Source organism: Oncorhynchus nerka, linkage group LG9a (assembly GCF_034236695.1).
Source record: "Oncorhynchus nerka isolate Pitt River linkage group LG9a, Oner_Uvic_2.0, whole genome shotgun sequence".
Classification (NCBI taxonomy): Eukaryota; Metazoa; Chordata; class Actinopteri; order Salmoniformes; family Salmonidae; genus Oncorhynchus; species Oncorhynchus nerka.
The window spans coordinates 36294823-36315925 of NC_088404.1; the positions used below are offsets into that span (position 1 = coordinate 36294823).

A 21103-nucleotide genomic window follows, 5' to 3' on the forward strand; every position below is an offset into this window, starting at 1 on the left:
AGCTGGGCGATGTCGATTTGATTAATTCAAAAGAATGTCTTTGCCCAATATTCCAAATGCCTGTATCGCAAGAATCAAGATTTTGTTATTTTTCGCTATGTCTGCTTGTTCACGTGTTGTATTTTTGGTCTCATCTCTTTCACTCCTTCTGTGCTGTATGCACCTCCCCATTTACACCAGAGATCTGTGTATAATGAAAATATGCTTGTATCCGCCCTAACAATGTGAGTCTTTGTCCCAAAGGTGGGAAGACAGGCGACAAGCTTAGGTCCAAAATAAACCCATAGAAATGCATTGGGCTTATTTCGGACAGATTTTAGCGAACGTGAATCCTCTCGCTTCACCACTTCCTCTATGGTTTACACACACCAAGCCCCTACCCTGTCTCTCACGCCAACAAAGTTGAGAGATCACAAGGACACCTAAACACATTGAGACATTAGTTTACTGTAATAGAGAAGTAACATTTTCTAACCATACCCTTTTTATGTCTCAACTACTCAAATTGCATGCAGAGCAGACACTACTAAAACGAGAGTATCAATGAACATTGATTCTGGAAAATGAATGCTCAGGTTGTCGTACGCGGCATTGGGGTACCACGTACTGCTAGCAGCATTTTAGCCAGACTGTTATACAAGCTGTCTAGTCTGTTTATAAGTGTGCAATAAAGCATAACACACCATTTTATATAAGGGATTGGCAACTCGTTCTCATTCTGATAAATAAGGTAGGCCACTTGATTTCAACATCTGACCAAAGTGGACAGGCTAACATGCTTTTCAAGCAGTTGGAGACAGACAGAGGGGTGTGCTCGTAACAATTCAACTGTTCAACCTCGTTAGCTAGCAAATAGATCCAAGTTGGCTAAACTTGAAATATAAAGATTAGCTGGCTAAGCACGAGCATGTGGACTTGAGATTGTTGATGAGACCTGTGTTATTTTCTATAGCCTAATGCCTACTACAAGAAGTTAGTCATTTATTAGTGAATGTGCATTATGCATGGTTCTAGTTAAGTGTGTAACAAAAAAGGGCATTTTCATAGACAGACTTGAAAGCCAGATCCGTGACTATTACAACAACAAAGCAGGTTAAAATATGTGGATGAAATAAATACACTATTAGTGGGTCTTATGGTTGTGGAAGGCTTATATTTAGCCTAGGTATAACTTCACACGCCCTGAATTAATTAGATTATTGCTGATTCTTTGATATGCTGTGTATTTTACCTTTAATTGTACACCGCCTATTTAGAGAGAACATACACAAAATTGAAATGCATATCGTGAATCGCACATAAGTTTGAACAAAATGTAGATATGATTTTTAGGCCATATCGCCCAACCCTAGGCTGTCGGCTAATCAACCGATTACAGATTCATTTTCCACTTCATATTTAAAAGTTTCAATTCACTAGTCAGTCGAGCCCTCTCCTGCTGGAATGAACGACATGCATTTTCTAGCGATCTGTTGATAGGATAGACACCCGTCAGTCACAAAGTGAGTGATGACAGAGAAACGCAGTCTGCTGCTCTGGCCCCCCAATGGTGGAACAAACTCCCTCACGACGCCAGGACAGCGGAGTCAATCACCACCTTCCGGAGACACCTGAAACCCCACCTCTTTAAGGAATACCTAGGATAGGATAAAGTAATCCTTCTCATCCCCCCCCCCTTTAAAAGACCTAGATGCACTATTGTAAAGTGGCTGTTCCACTGGATGTCATAAGGTGAAAGCACCAATTTGTAAGTCGCTCTGGATAAGAGCGTCTGCTAAATGACTTAAATGTAAATGTAAAATGCTGTCTATCCCACCTCCCTGTATACTTTTTGTGTGCTGGGGTTGGTCGCAGTCGAATTTCTATACACGGGAGAGAGCAAGATGCTGGTGAATTTGTATGTCCCATGTAATGTAAGCGGTAACGATGAGTCAAAATCCACGATTTAGCCTAATATTTCTGGCATATTCCCGTGTTGCACATAGCTAGCCTCGGAGTCTTGGAGCATAGTAGGCTATTTACCGTGCTTTGACAACTAAACCACAAATGTTGACTAGTTTATAAAAGCTGTCGAACTGACTGGATAAAGTCGATCTCCCATATCCCTTTGCCATTCATAAATCATGCAACGTGGTTACACTATGTCCATGGTATCGCATCCGGACAAGTAAACCAAATTATTTCCCAGGTTTCCTTTCCTAGGATGACGGGACTTGCCAGACATTGACGCTAAAGTGAGCGACTCGTCTTGTCAGTGTAGCCTATCGAATCTGAAAGAGACATTTATTTGGCTCCCTGATTTGAATAGTTTACTGGTAGGTTTCTTGGCGATTATCTTTAGATAAATTATGAAAACATTCGATGAAGATGGTGAATCATCACTGCAGGAACAATAGGTAGTGAAGAGCCTCATTCTGGTCCAAATACTGTGTGATAATTCGGGCCCAAACGGAATCCAGGCATTACAACGGAATTTAACAATATACTTTACTTTAGTAAGGAACCAACTAAATGTATTGAAAATGTTTTAATTTCCCCAAGTGTATCATAAGAAATGAGCAGAATGCATCAGTGATAAGTATTTGCTGTAACTTTCTGAAGAGGTAACGAGAATGTCGGTGTGTGCGCGCTGCGCGTCTCCCACAGTCTTTTGGTAGATGGAAAGTCTTTCCCAAAACCTTCTCAGTTAAATCTTAACTACAAAGTATCCTATGCTTACCTGGCAGAATATGATAATTATTTTCATCAATCCAGTGGGTATTTGTTTTGCAAACTCTACCATCATGTGCGCTATAAAAACACAGGCAAACAACAGCCTCTTGCTAGGTGCACACTTGAATTAAAGGGTAACTTCACCCACAAATCCAAAATTCTTAGATTTTTCCCAGACCTCAAAAATAGTCTCCAGATGTGGTTTGAGCATTTGTGGATTCTGAACATCTCGTTGTGGACTTACAACATCAAATGTGTTTGTTTCTCTATTAAAAGTGAATTTGACCGCGAATCCCTAAACTGAAGAAAAAAAAACAGACCTGGAATAACAAACTTGAATACATTTTTCAAGATAATGTGGGCTGTGTACTAAATATTTATGTTTTAATAAAACACAATTTGAAAAACAAACATCATTGTGGCCATTCCTATCTTGTAATAAAACCGTATCTAAGACAGCTTAAATGTAAAAGGTTTAATGTTCTCCAACTTAGAAAATAGTCCTGATCATATAGAACTAGACAATATCCAAAACAAGACATTAGAATCTACCAAAATAGAGCTCCTTCGGCCAAAGAATCCTTTGCCCTGGGGCGCCTGGCTGTTTCTATTTGGCTGGGTACTCACACTGCTTTCGCTCTCTGTCTCGCTCTCACTCGCTCTCACTCCCATCGCTCCCGGAGGGAACCTCTAAGTGACATCTCTGCTCCATGCCATTGAGTCACAAACACACTGGATCAATGGCGTCTCTTTAACACAGTGACCACAACACCTGTTAATTGACTAAGATATAAAAATCCAAGCTTTTATGTTGTCTCCCAATTTGTACATTTTACATAGACTGTTAATCAATCAGACAACCTTTGTTTCTGTGTTCCATTAATTGAATTGTTTTTAGCTAAAGTGAGACATAAATCTCACCCTGAACTATGGTACTACACTATATTACAAGTTTATGAAAAACATAATTTCTTTGTCCCCTCTGAATCAAGACCCACGTCTTTGGCTTGGGAAGTGCGTAAAATGTCCCCAGGTCGTCATGTGTTGCCTAGCCCCTCATCGGACAGAATGGTCCCTTCTCCTAGTGCTCGCCGAGCCCTCAACTTTGGGTAAGATTTCTCCATCTCATTTCTGGTTCAGTTGACAGCCCTAATCTCCACTGTTTCCGATCTGAGCTCAAATTGCTTACCATCATGTTTATGTAATGACTGACAGTCATTATGAACACACAGCAGTCATCAAAATCCCTTGTTGTTTTACTCCCCATCAGCACATTCTGGGAAGCAGTACAATCTGTTGCGCCTCAGCATCTTTCAGCTGCAGCCTGGCTGACATTACGTGTAAAATGGTCAGACATCATTAGATGTTTACAGTTAGAGAAAAGGGAATGCAAATGCTAAAACCTCTAACAAATCAATCAAATCAAAATAAAATCAAATGTATTTATATAGCCCTTCGTACATCAGCTGATATCTCAAAGTGCTGTACAGAAACCCAGCCTAAAACCCCAAACAGCAAGCAATGCAGGTGTAGAAGCACGGTGGCTAGGAAAAACTCCCTAGAAAGGCCAAAACCTAGGAAGAAACCTAGAGAGGAACCAGGCTATGTGGGGTGGCCAGTCCTCTTCTGGCTGTGCCGGGTGGAGATTATAACAGAACATGGCCAAGATGTTCAAATGTTCATAAATGACCAGCATGGTCGAATAATAGTAAGGCAGAACAGTTGAAACTGGAGCAGCAGCATGGCCAGGTGGACTGGGGACAGCAAGGAGTCATCATGTCAGGTGGTTCTGGGGCATGGTCCTAGGGCTCAGGTCAGTTGAAACTGGAGCAGCAGCATGGCCAGGTGGACTGGGGACAGCAAGGAGTCATCATGTCAGGTAGTCCTGGGGCATGGTCCTAGGGCTCAGGTCCTCCGAGAGAGAGAAAGAAAGAGATGTAAGATATGATTTGCCGACTGGTCTAGGTTGGTAGAGGCTACTCTGTGCGTGATCTGATCAAGGGGATTGATTGCTGATGGCGAGGCATTTGTTTAATGTAATTTGTTGAGTCTCACTGGCCCTCACCACAGAAACAGTGGGAGGTGTAGATAAGTGTGGTTAAAGACTGCTGAAGCATCAGTTCAATATGTGCAGTTCCCTGTAATCGAATGCTGCAGGAAATGGGTATTGATCATGAAGGAGGTCTGTTGCCTGAGACAGCCCTGTAGGCCCTGGGAGTGTTGTGATGAAAAGCCCAGCCTGGAAGAGGCAGATGGAGCTGCTCACCTTAGGGTCATCTCTTTTAGTGGTCCTCACAGCCATTTGTACTATTTTTGTACAGTGATAATCTCTCTGGTTGAAATGCTTTTGTGTATGTTGGCATTGTTCTCTTCTGGTTCTGATTTATGTGTTTATCTCTCCAGTGGTCCTCCACCCACACTGGCGGTAGCTCGTCTGTCCCACACGGGCCCCAGCTGGGCTGAGCGTGTCAAGTCCTCCCAGTCTCTCCCTGTCCCCAGCCAGCCCAACACCTGTCCTGTAGAGAAACCAGGTAAGCAGAGCTCTTTCCTCCACATCTATAGAATGAACTACACGATCCTCATCATTTAGTACACCTATGATGTCCTTTTGTCTTCAGGGTGTGTCCCCCCTTTCTGATTAACGCCTATGGGGCATTGACATTTGTTTTGTTCTCTTCTTATTTGTGTGTGTCCTTCTGTGTCCAGGTAAGAAGGACTCTGAGGGCTGGGAGACAGTCCAGCGTGGACGTCCTGCTAGGCCTCGCTCTGCCATCATCGTAGCCAAGGTCAGCCCGGTCCTGGCCCACATCAGCCCTAACGACGACAGTAACAAGGAGAACCAACAGCTCCTTGGCAGGTCCTGCCCCCTGGATAAAGACACGGGTCACTGTGAACAGACAATCCCTGAGGAGCCTGTCCCACTTGAGGAGACTGCAGAAGACTTGGAGAAGAGTAACATGGAGGTACTGAGCCCTGACGTCGCTCACCCTCCCAGGAGTCCCCAAATATAAATTATTCAGGAAGACGGGAGATGTGGTGCAGAGTAACTCAAAACTGTTTTATCAGCCACATTGTTTTTGTTTTGGGCTCCACAGTACTCATAGACAGCCTGTCCAGACGGGGCATATCAGTTTTAACACAATTGATCGTACACTGAAATTTCAGAGGCAGAAAGATGCCATTTTCACTCATTAAATACATTCTTTCTCAATGCCTCAGAACACACTGGGTAGGGGTGTATTCTAGGCATTGCTTGATTTAGACAGATTTCATGTGTTTCCACATTTATACTGAAAAAATTTATAAACGCAAAATGAAACAATTTCAACTATTTTTACTGAGTTACAGTTCATATAAGGGCATCAGTCAATTTAAATTAATTAATTAGGGCCTAATCTGTGGATTTCACACGCCTGGGCAGGGGCGTAGCCATGGGTGAGTCTGGGAGCACGTGGGCCCACCCACTTGGGAGCCAGGCCCAGCCAGCCAATCAGCAAATACATTTTTAGTTTAGTTCATGAAACATTTTACATTTTGCGTTTATTTTTGTTTTTGTTCAGTATAGTTTATTTGATGATCTGATGAGGTTTGGGTGTTTAGGGCATGTTAGTACCAACCTCCCTGCATGATGTGTGTGTTAATCGTTTTGATTTGTCACTGCTCTCATGAAATGCTTGGAATATGCATGTGTTTAATATTGTGTGTGTGTGATTGTGTCGGTGCAGCCCCCAGCAGACAGTGTGCAAGACTCGGGGCAGTGTGTCGACACACCCCGTGAGGACACGCCTCCGCCCATACCAGCCCCAACCCCTTTTCTTACACAAGCCGAAGACCCTACCCCCTCTGCAACCCTATCCCTACCAGCTCCAGTCCTTTCCTTAGCCCTCCCTCCGTCCCTAGACACGGCCCAGATGGATGGGCCCAGTGCTCTGGGGAACAAGGGGGCTGCCGGGGGTGCGTCACAGGGCATGGCAGCATCTGCTCCAGGACAGGCTGAGACTCCCATGGCAGCGGTGAAACTGGAGAGTGTGCTGGACCCCACAGAGCTTTCCACTGTGAGTGCTGAGCGATGGAGGAGCAGAGGGGGGAGGGCTCAGTGCGGGGGGGGGGGGGGGGGTCAGAGATCCCCCAGTGGCCTTCACCGCCTAAACAAAGTCAATCTACAGAACCTTCAACCACAATGTGAGATGACATGCTGCACAGCCCCCTCAGAACCTCAGTTTACTTGGGGGTGTTGATGGTTGGCTGTGAGAGGATGACCATATGGGTCCGGTTGTGGGAGCTCTGAAAGCAGTGTCTGTCGTGTTCGTTGCTGGAAGTAGCCAGCCCAGTTGTTATGCTGTGTTGATGAAGTGGGCAATAATCAAAACTTGACTGTGATTTGAGCTGAAATGGTGAGAGAACCTATGACAGGGTGTCCAGTTCAGGGACAGGTTCAGCCCAAAGGGCCAGGGGTCATGGCATGTGTACAGTTGTGGCCAAAAGTTTTGAGAATGACACATATTAATTTCCACAGTTTGCTGCTTCAGTGTCTTTAGATATTTTTGTCAGATGTTACTATGGAATACTGAAGTATAATTACAAGCATTTCATAAGTGTCAGACTTTTATTGACAATTACATGAAGTAGATGCAAAGAGTCAATATTTGCAGTTTTTCAAGACCTCTGCAATCCGCCCTGACATGCTGTCAATTAACTTTTGGGCCATATCCTGACTGATGGCAGCCTATTCTTGCATAATCAATGCTTGGAGTTTGTCAGAATTTGTGGGGTTTTGTTTGTCCCCCCGCCTCTTGAGGATTGACCACAAGTTCTCAATGGGATTAAGGTCTGGGGAGTTTCCTGGCCATGAACCCAAAATATTGATGTTTTATTCCCTGAGCCACTTGGCTGAGAAGCAACCTGAATGGTCTCAGGATGCTTTACTGTTGGCATGACACAGGACTGATGGTAGCACTCCCCTTGTCTTCTCTGGACAAGCTTTTTTCCGGATACCCCAAACAATCGGAAATGGGATTCATCAGAGAAAATTACTTTACCCCAGTCCTCAGCAGTCCAATCCCTGTTCCTTTTGCCGAATATCAGTCTGTCCCTGATGTTTTTCCCAGAGAGAAGTGGCTTCTTTGCTGCCCTTCTTGACACCAGGCCATCCTCCAAAAGTCTTCACCTCACTGTGTGTGCACATGCACTCACATCTGCCTGCTGCCATTCCTGAGCAAGCTCTGTACTGGTGGTGCCCCGATCCCCCAGCTGAATCATCTTTAGGAGACGGTCCTGGCGCTTGCTGGACTTTCTTGGGTGCCCGGAAGCCTTCTTCACAACAATTGAACCACTCTCCTTGAAGTACTTGATGATCTGATAAATGGTTGATTTAGGTGCAATCTTACTGGCAGCAATATCCTTGCCTGTGAAATCATTTTTGTGCAAAGCAATGATGTAGGCATGTGTTTCCTTGCAGGTAACCATGGTTGACAGAGGAAGAACAATGATTCCAAACACCACCCTCCTTTTGAAGCTTCCAGTCTGTTATTCGAACTCAATCAGCATGACCAAGTGATCTCCAGCTTTGTCCTCGTCAACACTCACACCTGTGTTAGAGAATCACTGACATGATGTCAGCTGGTCCTTTTGTGGCAGGGCTGAAATGCAGTGGACATTTTGGGGGGGGATTCAGTTCATTTGCATGGCAAAGAGGTACTTTGCAATTCACCTGATCACTCTTCATAACATTCTGGAGTATATGCAAATTGGCATCATACAAACTGAGGCAGCAGACTTTGTGAAAATTTATATTTGTGTCATTCTCCATTTTTGGCCACGACTGTACAATGACTGTGTCAGGTATTAGTTTGTTTTCTGTAGCTGGTCTCCACTGTGCATTAGTGATCAGCAGCCTTCCCGTGTCAGGTTTGTTACTGCCTATGTAGTCTCTCTGCAGTTAATCAGGAATACCCTCCTTCACTAGCAGGGTTACCGTCTGTCATAGATACTTCCACAGCACTTTAACCTCTTATGGAGGTTTTCTCTATACCTAGAGATTATGTCTTTTGAATGATCTACAGGGAAAGTCATCTTTGCACAGATCAAACGCAGGCAGATCTGGTCTTAGTTCTGGAGTAGGCCATACACCTCTCTGGGTGGCTCAGATAAGCCCAGTGCTGTTTAGACTCCCCTGCAGGACCCTAGTTAGAGACAAACAGCTTTGTTGGTGAGAGAAACCTCTCCCTCATTTCCCTTGTTAAGTTAGACTGGAGCTCTGGTCTCTCTGGACTGGAGTGCAGCTAGCTATCTATTCTCCCTGATGGTAATTTCGGACTAAGGAAAGACTATTTGTCAAGTTCATGTCAGAAGTGTAAAGACTAATAGACATTGAGACATTTTGGTCTCCATCAGGCTATTTAGACTAATCTAGTAGGTATTTATTCCGACCTGTGTTTCATTGTTTTGAACCATGTCAGTGAAATGGTCCCTTAGTTGTGCCTCCTTCCACCATCTCGTCATCCTCACAGTGAACTTGTTCTGCATGACTCCTGAATGCTTCCTCACCTGTGATCTTGTGATTGGTCGATGCAGTTAACTTTTTGGTTTGATCTTCTTTTCAGTTTTGACATTGTTATAATACCAACATCTCAAAATGGTACTCTTAGAGCTGTATGAAATGAAGACACATTCTTCAAAATAAAACTCAGGAAATGTTTTAAGTTGATCCCGCCAAGCCCACCACTATATAATAACACATTTCAAAGTCTTGGTAAAAGCAATAGACAACATTCCTGCATTTTAGAGATGTCGAGATAGACCCTGACTGCCAGTGGGCTTGGTCAAACCTGAATGACCTGAGGAAGGAGCTGTATGTGAGTCTGTGTGTGTGCTGTGTGTCCAGCCCCAGTCCATGGCAGAGGTCCTGGCTAAGAAGGAGGAGCTGGCTGACCGCCTGGAGAAGGCCAACGAGGAGGCTATTGCCAGCGCCATCGCTGAAGAGGAACAGCTGACCAGAGAGATCCAGGCTGAGAACAATGACCTGGAGACTGACAACGAGAGTGACTTCTCTGTAAGTCACATACCTCACACACTCACACTTTGCTTTGGTCATATGAAAGTAGTTTGGTGGTTAAAAATGTGAAGTGGTAGGATCTCTTTCCCCAGGTCTTGAGTTTTGCTCACCTTGCAATATCCTAATGATTGTCACTGATCATGAACTGATTCTCTCTCTTCTAGGCCAGCATTGGCAGTGGAGGTGGACTCAACATGGACTGGAGCGACATGTTAGCCGATTATGACGGTAAATCTCTTTTCTGTTTAGTTGTAATTAATCTATACTGTACAAAAATATAAAGGCAACATGTAAAGTGTTAGTTTCATGAGCTGAAATAAAAGATCCCAGAAATGTTCTATAAGCACAACAATATTATTTTTCTCAAATTTGGTGCACACATTTGTTTGCATCTCTGTGAGGATTTCTCCTTTGCCAAGATAATCTATCCACCTGACAGGTGTAGCATATCAAGAAGCTGATTAAACAGCATTATCATTACACAGGTGCATCTTGTGCTGGGGACTAAAAGGCCACTCTAAAATGTGCAGTTTTGTCACAACACAATGCCACAGATGTCTCAAGTTTTGAGGGAGCGCGCAATTGCCATGCTGACTGAAGAAATGTCCCCCAGAGCTGTTTCCAGAAAATTGAATGTTAATTTCTCTACCATAAGCCGCCTCCATTGTTTTTGAGAATTTGGCAGTACATGGAGTTTTGTAAGGGAAGACCCCCGTGAAATGGACAAAAATGTATGGCTACTTATTGTCATTGGGCGAAACATATACACAATCGCAAATACCACTCAATTGGGTGGCAGTTGGTCAAAAACATATTGCAAGTGGAACATAGCAAATGCCGGGTGTAATAAACCAAAAATCCCAAAGGGGGCGAGCGCGCTCCACCATAGGATTCTATGTGGGAAATGGTCAAAGTCAGGTCTCAAATGTGAAATCTTCACAACCTGAATAAAAAAATGAACCTCGTAAAAAGTGCGTTTTTTGGACTGTTTTTTTTTTAAAATATTTTTTTGTTGTCAATTATACATATGTAAGAACCGTATGTACCTAGATTTGTCTTATGCGAGTTTGTTCATAAGGCCTATGTTTAGTCCATTTGCCATATATGATCAGAGGAAGTAGGCTTCCAAACCCAAAAGTCAGTGAACCATGTGCAAATGGCATATATAATGTTGAGATGGCCTATATACTGACCAAATTAAATATATCACCATGTTAAGCCCTAAATCAACCTAGAAGGTCTATTTGTCAAGTTCTGATCATAGCAAGTTAGAATTTCTCATTGGTGTTGATTCAGCATGTTAATTTCGTAATGGGAAGTCCTTCTGAATATACATTGGCAATGGACACTGTCATCTTGCAGAATAGCATGTTCACACTGACAATATGATGAATAACATGTTAAGACTGGCAATGTATTACACTACCGTTCAAACGTTTGCGGTCACTTAGAAATATCCTTGTCTTTGAAAGAAAAGCACATTTCTTGGTCCATTAAAATAGCAACATATTGATCAGAAATAGTGTAGACATTGTTAATGTTGTAAATGACTAGAAACTGAAGATCTCGTACAACGCTGTGTACTACTCCCTTCACAGAACAGCGCAAATTGGCTCTAACCAGAATAGAAAGATGAGTGGGTAGACCCGATGCACAACTGAGCAAGAGGACAAGTACACCCGTCTCTATGGGACGAGGCGGTTTCAATGCACCTAGTCTTGTTATTCTGGGGACTTTTCTAAATGTTGTCATTTCTGCGATGTTAAAAATGAATTGAAGATATTGCAAATGGACGAGGCTGTTTCTCGACCTGAGAACCTTCTAGAGCCACATAACTCACCGCGCACTACCAACTTAAGCTCTAGAACAGGTTTATAAGTTTCAGAGCTCTAGGTCTGACGGTTTGATGGTTCGAACGCCGGTAACTATTGCAGGCTCCGTCTGTCTAAGCCCCACACTGTCACTCCATATTGGTTGTGTGTGTGAGTGCAGAAAATCACGTAGAGCTCCGAAACACACCTTAACACGCCTCAACTGGATCCCTAACTTTTTAAAGAAAAAAAAAGATTTGTTTAAGCATCATGAAATGGATGTTGTACGATTTCTCGTAAACTACGATGATAAATGGCTGGTTCATGTACTTTGACGTGAAGCGGTCAAATTAGTGCTGTATTACCGTTTTCGACCTTCAATCCCACAAAATGTGCATGAACTCAAAGAGCATTGTGGCCTCGATGCCATCATGTTTCTGGGCTAAAAGTACATTTGGCCGCCCACTGTGCTCGAGTTTTGTCTTTGAAGTCTGTTTCATTTACGAGAAAAAGCCATGTCCATTTGATTATGAAATGTCCATTTGCAATATACAGTCAGTTGCCATCTGCTGGAATTATCTGGTACAGCAGAACATTTTCAAAAATAAATAAATGTATATCCTCGAAAACGAGTCTCCTTGACACTGTATTTTTTGACTTCCTGGAAGACCAGGCCTTGGGGGGCGACCTGAGGCCGTTGGACTATTTTAATATCACTCGAAGTCCTCTAGTAAGGGACCGTCCATTTGCCCTATGAAAATGCTCATCAATCATAAGGGAGCTGCCACATGGGTCCCTTAAGTATGGTATAGGCAGGCATAAGCTACAGACAACAAACACGATTGCATTTCATCAATGGCAATTTGAATTGCTAGAGATACCGTGACAAGATCCTGAGGCATGTCACCCATTGAGCATATTTGGAATGCTCTGGATCGACGTTTACGACAGCAACTTTGCACAGCCATTGAAGAGGAGTGGGACAGCATTTCACAGGTCACAATCAGCAGCCTGATCAACTCTATCCTCAGGCGATGTGTCGCGCTGCATGATGCAAATTATGGTAACACCAGATACTGACTGGTTTTCTGATCCACGTCTCAACTTTTTAATTTAAAAAAAGTCTGTGGCCAACAGATTCTGTATTCCCAATCATGTGAAATCCATAGATTAGGACCTAATGAATTTCTTTAAATTGACTGGTTTCCTTATGAACTTTAACTCAGTAAAATCTGTTGAGGTTTATATATTTTTGTTCAGTACATATAATGAAATGTATTGATGCTCTTGCTAAAGACACAGATGTGGTCAATGTCTAGACTCACCTCTCTCTGCAGCGAGGGAGCCCTGGCGTCAGAGCACCTCCTGGGGGGACATCGTGGAGGAGGAGCCTTCTAGACCCCCTGGCCATGGAATCCACATGCACGAGAAACTGTCCTCACCGTCTCGTAAAAGGTGAGACACACACCCACCCTCATGTCACGCTGAAGTTTGTCAGAGAAAAGATCTTGATTCATGTCAAAGTTCATTGCTACTGTGTGTAAGACAATTGGGGGAGAGGAAAGTCGTTTTTTTCTGTCTTTGTTGGCAGAACCATTGCGGAGTCTAAGAAGAAACATGAGGAGAAACAGCTGAAGGCCCAGCAGCTCCGAGAGAAACTGCGGGATGAGAAGACCCACAAGCTGCAGAAGCTCCTGGAGAGGGTGAGTGGCCATGCAGTGCAGAGCCAACAGGAAACACCACAGCCTAGCCCCAGACTGGCCACGAGGAGAGCTTCTGTCAGCACACTGCCAGATAGAATCACTAAATATCAGAGGCCAGCTCCGCCTCTCTCAAACCAGCTGGCCTCAGATGTGTCTGGGAGAGACTTAGCCCAAACTCAATCTTTCATGACGTTTGTTTTTGTTCTTCAGGCCGTCGTGGGATGAGTGAGCCCTTGAATAATCCTGAGTATTAACCACATAAATACATGAAGTGGTGTATATTCACATTAATCCCTGTGGACATAAGACCAGAGCGGGTAGCAGGAAATGCTTTGAAAGCAAGACACCATGAAAATGTCTACCTTGGTTAGAGAAATGTACATGAGTGAAATGAGCTGACCCAAGCTGTCTTTCCCTCACAGGAGAAGGAGGTCAGGAAATGGAAGGAGGAGTTGTTGGACCAGCGGCGGAGGATGATGGAGGAGAAGTTACTCCATGCAGAGTTCAAGCGGGAGCTGCAGCTCCAGGCCATAGTAAAGAAGGCTCAGGAGGAGGAGGCCAAGGTACAGGACTGACCCCTGGAACACTGCACACCTAGCTACATGTCCAAGAGTTGAAGTATTTTTCTAATTAGATTTCCCTTGTGATAATACATTTTTGACACTGAGAATGTTCTTAAAGTAAAGACAAAGGACGACTAAAAAGCAATGGCAAACTAGAGTAGAGGCAGACTTTTAGATTTCTTTTGTAGCTTAGTGATTCTGACTTGTTGACCGGGGGGCTTGTGACTCTGTACAGGTGAATGAGATAGCATTCATCAACACTCTTGAGGCACAGAACAAGAGGCACGACGTGCTGGCTAAGCTGAACGAGTACGAGCAGCGCCTCAACGAGCTGCAGGAGGAGAGAGGCAGGAGACAGGAAGAGAAGCAGGCCAGAGATGAGGCTGTACAGGTAACAATGAACAGCAGCTCCCCCTTTTCCCCCCAGACCTCTCTGGCTTACCCCAGTGTACAGTCCCACTGACTGGCTATGGTCCCCGTCTGTCTCCCCAGGAGCGTAAGCGTGCTCTGGAGGCAGAGAGACAGGCGCGTGTGGAGGAGCTGCTGATGAGGAGGAAGGAGCAGGATGCGCGCATCGAGCAGCAGAAGCAGGAGAAGGAGAGGGCCAGGGAGGACGCTGCACGAGAGAGGGCCAGGTCTGTACCGCCCTCATTGTTCTTCATGTATAATAGATTTACAGTTGGGAGTATCCGTCTGATACGTATGTCAAGGAGGATGCTCTCCTCACTGAGCACGGTTACATGCATACAATAATACAATTATTGTAGGTAGTCAGATTAATATAATCGTTTGTTTAAAACTTTTACATGCTTTGCAAGAAGAACGATTTCACTAATAATCCTGTTTCCATGACACCTGAAATCGGGCTACCTGATGGGACTTTTGATAAATGCAGAAAATTGCCAATCAAATAAAAGTTCTACCACAGTGACTGTTATTTTTGCAAATACTCTTTGATTCTGAGTTCGGACATATAAAGTTTGTATGTGAAAGCTATTTCTAAAATGCATACATTCAGTTTTTCCCAAACTCAGTTCACTCGTGCATAAGGGGAGGCTTGCGCTACCTGGCTGGCACAGGCACAGATCAAATCCACAGCTAGAATACTGACTTAAACTGTTTACATGTCCTAATCATTTGAAAAATTGCTCCGAAAATCGGCCTTTGCTTACTTAGATTTTGACGTTACAGTGATTAAGATAAGCAGAGTGTTTACATGACTAATTCCATACTCGGCCTACTGCCATAATCCACTTAATATTGAATTATTAGTAATGTATGAATGTAAACGTACTCACTGCTCCTGTATGTTGTCCTCTCCACAGAGACCGAGAGGAGCGTCTGGCTGCCCTCAGCGCTGCTCAACAGGAGGCCATGGAGGAACTGCAGAAGAAGATTCAGATGAAGGTTAGTGTTGCTGCTGCACCTCACTCGTGTCCTTCATTAAAGACCAGACTAAATGTTGACATTTCCTAGTTGCAGACCAGACAAAAGTTTACAATTTCTAGTTGACTTCTTGGTTGTTCTCCTTCCCAGCACGATGAGAGCAGTCGCAGGCACATGGAGCAGATTGAGCAGAGGAAAGAGAAGGCAGCAGAACTCAGCAGTGGCAGACATGCCAACACTGACTATGCCCCTAAACTGACACCATATGAGCGCACGAAACAGTGCTCCTTGTGCAATGTTGTGGTATGTACTCATAAGTCTGAAATTATCTGTTTTTAGCCAGATGTCTTTGTATTATTCTTAGTGTAGATGCTGATTTTATATTTTGCCCAGTTGTCCTTGGCATATATTCCCTCTGACACTAGATGTGACACTAGTCACCAGACATCTGGTAGCATTAGACAGATGCTGGCATACTGAGTAAAGAACCATTTTAGCATATACATTCAAATTGGCTTGATCCACTCTCCAGTGAGAAGTTCACCCTTTACTTAATTAACTTAATTTCTTGCAATAATTTGTGAGGCTGATTGGCTTACATGCTTAACCTAAACTGAAGGGGAAAGCAGCAGCAGCTTTGTGGCAGTAGAGCGTCTGTGGAGGTCCCATCTATTGTTGCTTGGCAGACTGTATGCATAAAAATGCTGACGAGAAGGTGATTCAGAGGATTTTGGGAGAGAATGTATTTAAATGAGGATTTAACTGCATTGATTAAACATGAACTCTGGAGTAGAGATTTATGACTGGGCATGATTTTCAAGTGACAGGCAACAAATCCATTGGCAGGCACATTTGCCTGTGACGGACCCGGCCGGCTCTCACTGCTACAAGGTTGAGACACCTTGAAGCTCCAACTAGCATCAGATAAAGAACCGTGTGGGTGGTAGAGGGGGGAATCTTGTTAAAAAATGTCAGATGACCTTGGCCAGCATCTGACACCAGAGATCATCTATAGGTCAGCAGCTGGCACTCTATTTAATGACATTAAACACAGGCCATCTGTAATAGGCTTTATTCCAGCCATGAGTGGGAGGAAAACGACACAGCCACATCAACCTCACCTCACGCTGTTTGTGTCAATTCTTCATCTTCACACCACTTATTCCAATGCTTCTGTCTGTGTATCATCCAATCTTGCCCACAGTTTAATATGTCAGCTATTCAGTAGTGATGGGGGAAAAATTGACACAGTTACGTATCAGGATATTATATTGATACTTTGACTCCAAGTATTGATTTAGCTAGATAGCTTTAGCTGGTGCTTGTCAGCTGTACCTGCACCAAAACTCCGGTATTTTTCATCCAATAGCTTGTTCTGGGCAATTCTACGGTAACGAAATTACACTGACAATACGATTTTTCACTTTAAAATGTATTACAAACACGAAACATTGACTTCAAAGTTCAACAAACTGTACAACACTATGCATAATGATTCAATTTACACAGTAAATAAAAAAATATTAACATTTACTGGAAAACTGTGCGGATGTGAGGTTTGGTAATAGAGTTATGGTAAAATCTCTCCCAGTTTTATTATTTTACCAAAGTTTGTATCTGCACAGTTCTTCCTGTAAATGTGTTTTTGTAACATTTTAAGTGGAAATTGTTAAAAGTGCATAGTGTTGTATGGTTTGTTAAACTTTGAAATCAATGGTTTTTGTTCAGTATACATTTTAAAGTAAAATATCTGAGTCTCAGCATCATTTCGTTACCCTTGGAGTTGCCCTTCTGCATCTTCTTTTTAAATACTGAGCCAACATGTTTTCAGCATTTTTGTTTACATTACTTTTCAAAGGCTCCCTTGTACCTCTGCACCAGCAATATGTTTGGAACATCAAATCGTAGTATCAAATCGCATGCATATAGAATCTTGAGAATCGCATATCATATTGGCACTGAAGTATCATGATAATATCGTGTTGAGAGGTCCCTGGCAAATTGCCAGCCTTACTATTCAGTGTGTCGTTTTCAAAACATGCCACTGTATATGGTCACTCTGTGTGTGAGGAGCAAGAATGACAGAAGGGACATTAGTTAATCAGTTGGTGTGAGGAGTAATCATTGACACAGAGTAGAGGAATGAAAGATACAAATATTCTGCTTGATTTGTGATTGACCATCCTAAAGCAATCACATTAATGTTGTTATATAGGCTGGATCATCCTGAGTGGATCTGTCAGCCACAATTTCATACTGCAGTATTTAGTATGGTCCTGTTGTGCTGTCAGAAAGGAGAATATCAGCCAATATGCAGCCATGAAGTCATCTTCAGTTTAACAATGCTCTCATGTCTGTCTGACACATATCACATGCTGGTTGAAGAAACTACGCTGCCACACTTGCCACCTTTCTTCTTTACCTTGTCAATTCATTCCACTAAAGGCGTATTGTGTTTAACATGCACAACATATGGATCACGATCTGAAGACTGCATTTAAGTTCCTGACACCTACTAAAATATTAGGTCTCACTATGTATTCAGTTTGTGAGTGGAGGTGGAGAAGAAACATTCTGTAAGATCTTATTGAAAACCAGTTGTAATGTATAGTTGTAGTGGCCTCCCATGGGGGGTGGGGACCTTGTTGACTGTCTCTGCCTACATTGTCCTCAGCAGTAACCTCTGACCTGTGTGTTTGTAGATCACCACGGAGGTGCACTTGTACAGCCACACCAAGGGCAAGAGGCACCAGCAGGCTGTGAGAGACAGCAGTAGCATCCAGGGACGGGAGCTCTCCGATGAGGAAGTGGTGCGTACCCCCAAGCACTTAAAGGCCCAGTGCAGTAAAAAAAAAAAAAAAATGTTTTCCTGGTTTTATATATATATATAATCTCCATACTGTGAAATTGTGAACATTCTGATTATGCCCTTTTCATGTAAGAGCTGTTTGAAAAGACCGTCTGAAATTTCAGCCTGTTTTGGTGGGATGGAGTTTTCGCCTGTAAATTTGTTAATAGACCAATAAGAAAGAGTTCCAAACCTCTGCCAATAACAGCTAGTTTTCAGTTTTCCCCTCCCCACTCAGACCACTCCCAGACAGTCCTAGCAAAATACTTGAGAAATTGCCCTTTGCTATGAATCTATTTTTATGTTTTTGACCATTATTTTCAATCAAAATCATACTACGGTACTTAATTGTTACCCAGAATTTTAATATGATTTAAATGATATGATATTGAGATGAAAAGGGATGCATACAGTGGGGCAAAAAAATATTTAGACAGCCACAAATTGTGCAAGTTCTCCCACTTAAAAAGATGAGAGGCCTGTAATTTTCATCATAGGTACACAGGTACACTTCGATTTTTTATGAATTTATTTGCAAATTATGGTGGAAAATAAGTATTTGGTCAATAACAAAAGTTTATCTCAATACTTTGTTATATACCCTGTGTTGGCAATGACAGAGGTCAAACGTTTTCTGTAAGTCTTCACAATGTTTTCACACACTGTTGCTGGTATTTTGGCCCATTCCTCCATGCAGATCTCCTCTAGAGCAGTGATGTTTTAGGGCTGTTGCTGGGCAACACGAACTTTCAACTCCCTCCAAAGATTTTCTATGGGGTTGAGATCTGGAGACTGGCTAGGCCACTCCAGGACCTTGAAATGCTTCTTACGAAGCCACTCCTTCGTTGACCGGGCGGTGTGTTTGGGATCACTGTCATGCTGAAAGACCCAGCCACGTTTCATCTTCAATGCCCTTGCTGATGGAAGGAGGTTTTCAGTCAAAATCTCACGATACATGGCCCCATTCATTCTTTCCTTTACACGGATCAGTCGTCCTGGTCCCTTTGCAGAAAAACAGCCCCAAAGCATGATGTTTACACCCCCATGCTTCACAGTAGGTATGGTGTTCTTTGGATGCAACTCAGCATTCTTTGTCCTCCAAACACGACGAGTTGAGTTTTTACCAAAAAGTTATATTTTGGTTTCATCTGACCATATGACATTCTCCCAATCTTCTTCTGGATCATCCAAATGCTCTCTAGCAAACTTCAGATGGGCCTGGACGTGTACTGGCTTAAGCAGGGGGACACGTCTGGCACTGCAGGATTTGAATCCCTGGTGGCGTAGTGTGTTACTGATGGTAGGCTTTGTTACTTTGGTCCCAGCTCTCTGCAGGTCATTCACTAGGTCCCCCCGTGTGGTTCTGGGATTTTTTTCTTGTGATCATTTTGACCCCACGGGGTGAGATCTTACGTGGAGCCCCAGATCGAGGGAGATTATCAGTGGTCTTGTATGTCTTCCATTTCCTAATAATTGCTCCCACAGTTGATTTCTTCAAACCAAGCTGCTTACCTATTGCAGATTCAGTCTTCCCAGCCTGGTGCAGGTCTACAATTTTGTTTCTGGTGTCCTTTGACAGGTCTTTGGTCTTGGCCATAGTGGAGTTTGGAGTGTGACTGTTTGAGGTTGTGGACAGGTGTCTTTTATACTGATAACAAGTTCAAACAGGTGCCATTAATACAGGTAACGAGTGGAGGACAGAGGAGCCTCTTAAAGAAGTTACAGGTCTGTGAGAGCCAGAAATCTTGCTTGTTTGTAGGTGACCAAATACTTATTTTCCACCATAATTTGCAAATAAATTAATAAAAAATCCTACAATGTGATTTTCTGGATTTTATTCCACATTTTGTCTGTCATAGTTGAAGTGTACCAATGATGAAAATTACAGGCCTCTCTCATCTTTTTAAGTGGGAGAACTTGCACAATTGGTGGCTGACTAAATACTTTTTTGCCCCACTGTATATCCTTTTCAACGGAAGTCTTACCTCAAATATTCAGATACCCCATCTGTCCATCATCCCAACAAAATTATAATACTTAGATATCGTCTGTGATATTAAATGAAGGTTATTGTTGTTTATGACGGGCTCATTATTATTGTTTGAATCATATAATGTTAGGCTCTCTCGCTGGCTTTGTGAGATTATAAAGGGGCCCTGAAATGTAAACAGTTAGGGTTCAGTGAGTCAGTTGAGGGGTGACATCACCCTCATATCTATAGGCCGTTCTGTCACAGAGCACTTTTCATAGGAAGGCTGCTCGTTAAAGGAAGGGGGCTTCTCAGCCTGCTCTGCAATATGAGATTTCCTTTTCAGCATGCTGCTCTTTGTGAGGCTGACAACTGTTGGTGCTATATGCAAAACCTTTGGCCCCAGCAGCTCCTTCATTCAAACCTGTTCTCACTGGCTGATCATTAATCCCACCACCTTCCACTCTAAATCATTTGCTTTCCAACTGATGCCCATTTCTCTGTTTGACAGTATGATAAACAAGGCATTGGCAATGAAGGCATGCAACTTTCCAATACAGTACTATAGCCACAGCCAGTATCACACAACCTCTTCAGACTGCCTTTAAACCATGCAATGTAGGCTATGCTTTACACTAGTGTAGTGGCTGGTGGGGTATGAAATGGCTTAGCTAATGGGTCCAAACGATTGCAATGTATATACTATGGATTATCAGCATGGTGTTCCCTGAGTAATAATGGCTCTTTGTTGTAATGGGATGAGACAAGACAACTCTACTGGACATGCTCTTATCATTTACTACACTATTTTTCAATTATGGGCTATTCAGCCCTGCTTTTGTCACACATTTTCATTCAGCTTTTGAGGGCAATCAAGCAGGCGTTGGAGAAATGTCCTGGGATTTTTGTTTAGATAGACTATGCTGGCCTTTCTTTATTTATGTCCTGCTCATTTTGGTGTGCAGTATTTCATTCATGCAACTGCCAACAATTTTCCAGCCGCTGGTTCCATAACTCTTGCTGGAATGAAAGATTTTTAATTAAAATGAAGATGGTT

At 43.1% G+C, this 21103-nt stretch overlaps 1 protein-coding gene across 6 annotated transcripts in view; it reads left to right on the forward strand.

Moving 5' to 3' along the window:
• scaper (S-phase cyclin A-associated protein in the ER) overlaps positions 1–21103 on the forward strand; it is a 139622-nt gene that overhangs the window by 41839 nt on the left and 76680 nt on the right. For 3 of the 6 annotated variants that reach the window (XM_029668013.2, XM_029668016.2, XM_065022550.1), the window contains exons 6-19: positions 3705–3821; positions 5116–5243; positions 5419–5675; positions 6438–6767; positions 9596–9763; positions 9931–9994; positions 12897–13032; positions 13169–13280; positions 13703–13843; positions 14079–14234; positions 14336–14478; positions 15169–15250; positions 15380–15532; positions 17932–18039. In XM_029668013.2, the coding sequence (XP_029523873.1) occupies positions 3705–3821; positions 5116–5243; positions 5419–5675; positions 6438–6767; positions 9596–9763; positions 9931–9994; positions 12897–13032; positions 13169–13280; positions 13703–13843; positions 14079–14234; positions 14336–14478; positions 15169–15250; positions 15380–15532; positions 17932–18039 (2095 nt within the window). The remainder of the gene's footprint in view (positions 1–3704; positions 3822–5115; positions 5244–5418; positions 5676–6437; positions 6768–9595; positions 9764–9930; positions 9995–12896; positions 13033–13168; positions 13281–13702; positions 13844–14078; positions 14235–14335; positions 14479–15168; positions 15251–15379; positions 15533–17931; positions 18040–21103) is intronic. The other 3 variants (XM_029668015.2, XM_029668017.2, XM_029668018.2) reach the window with 3 other exon arrangements.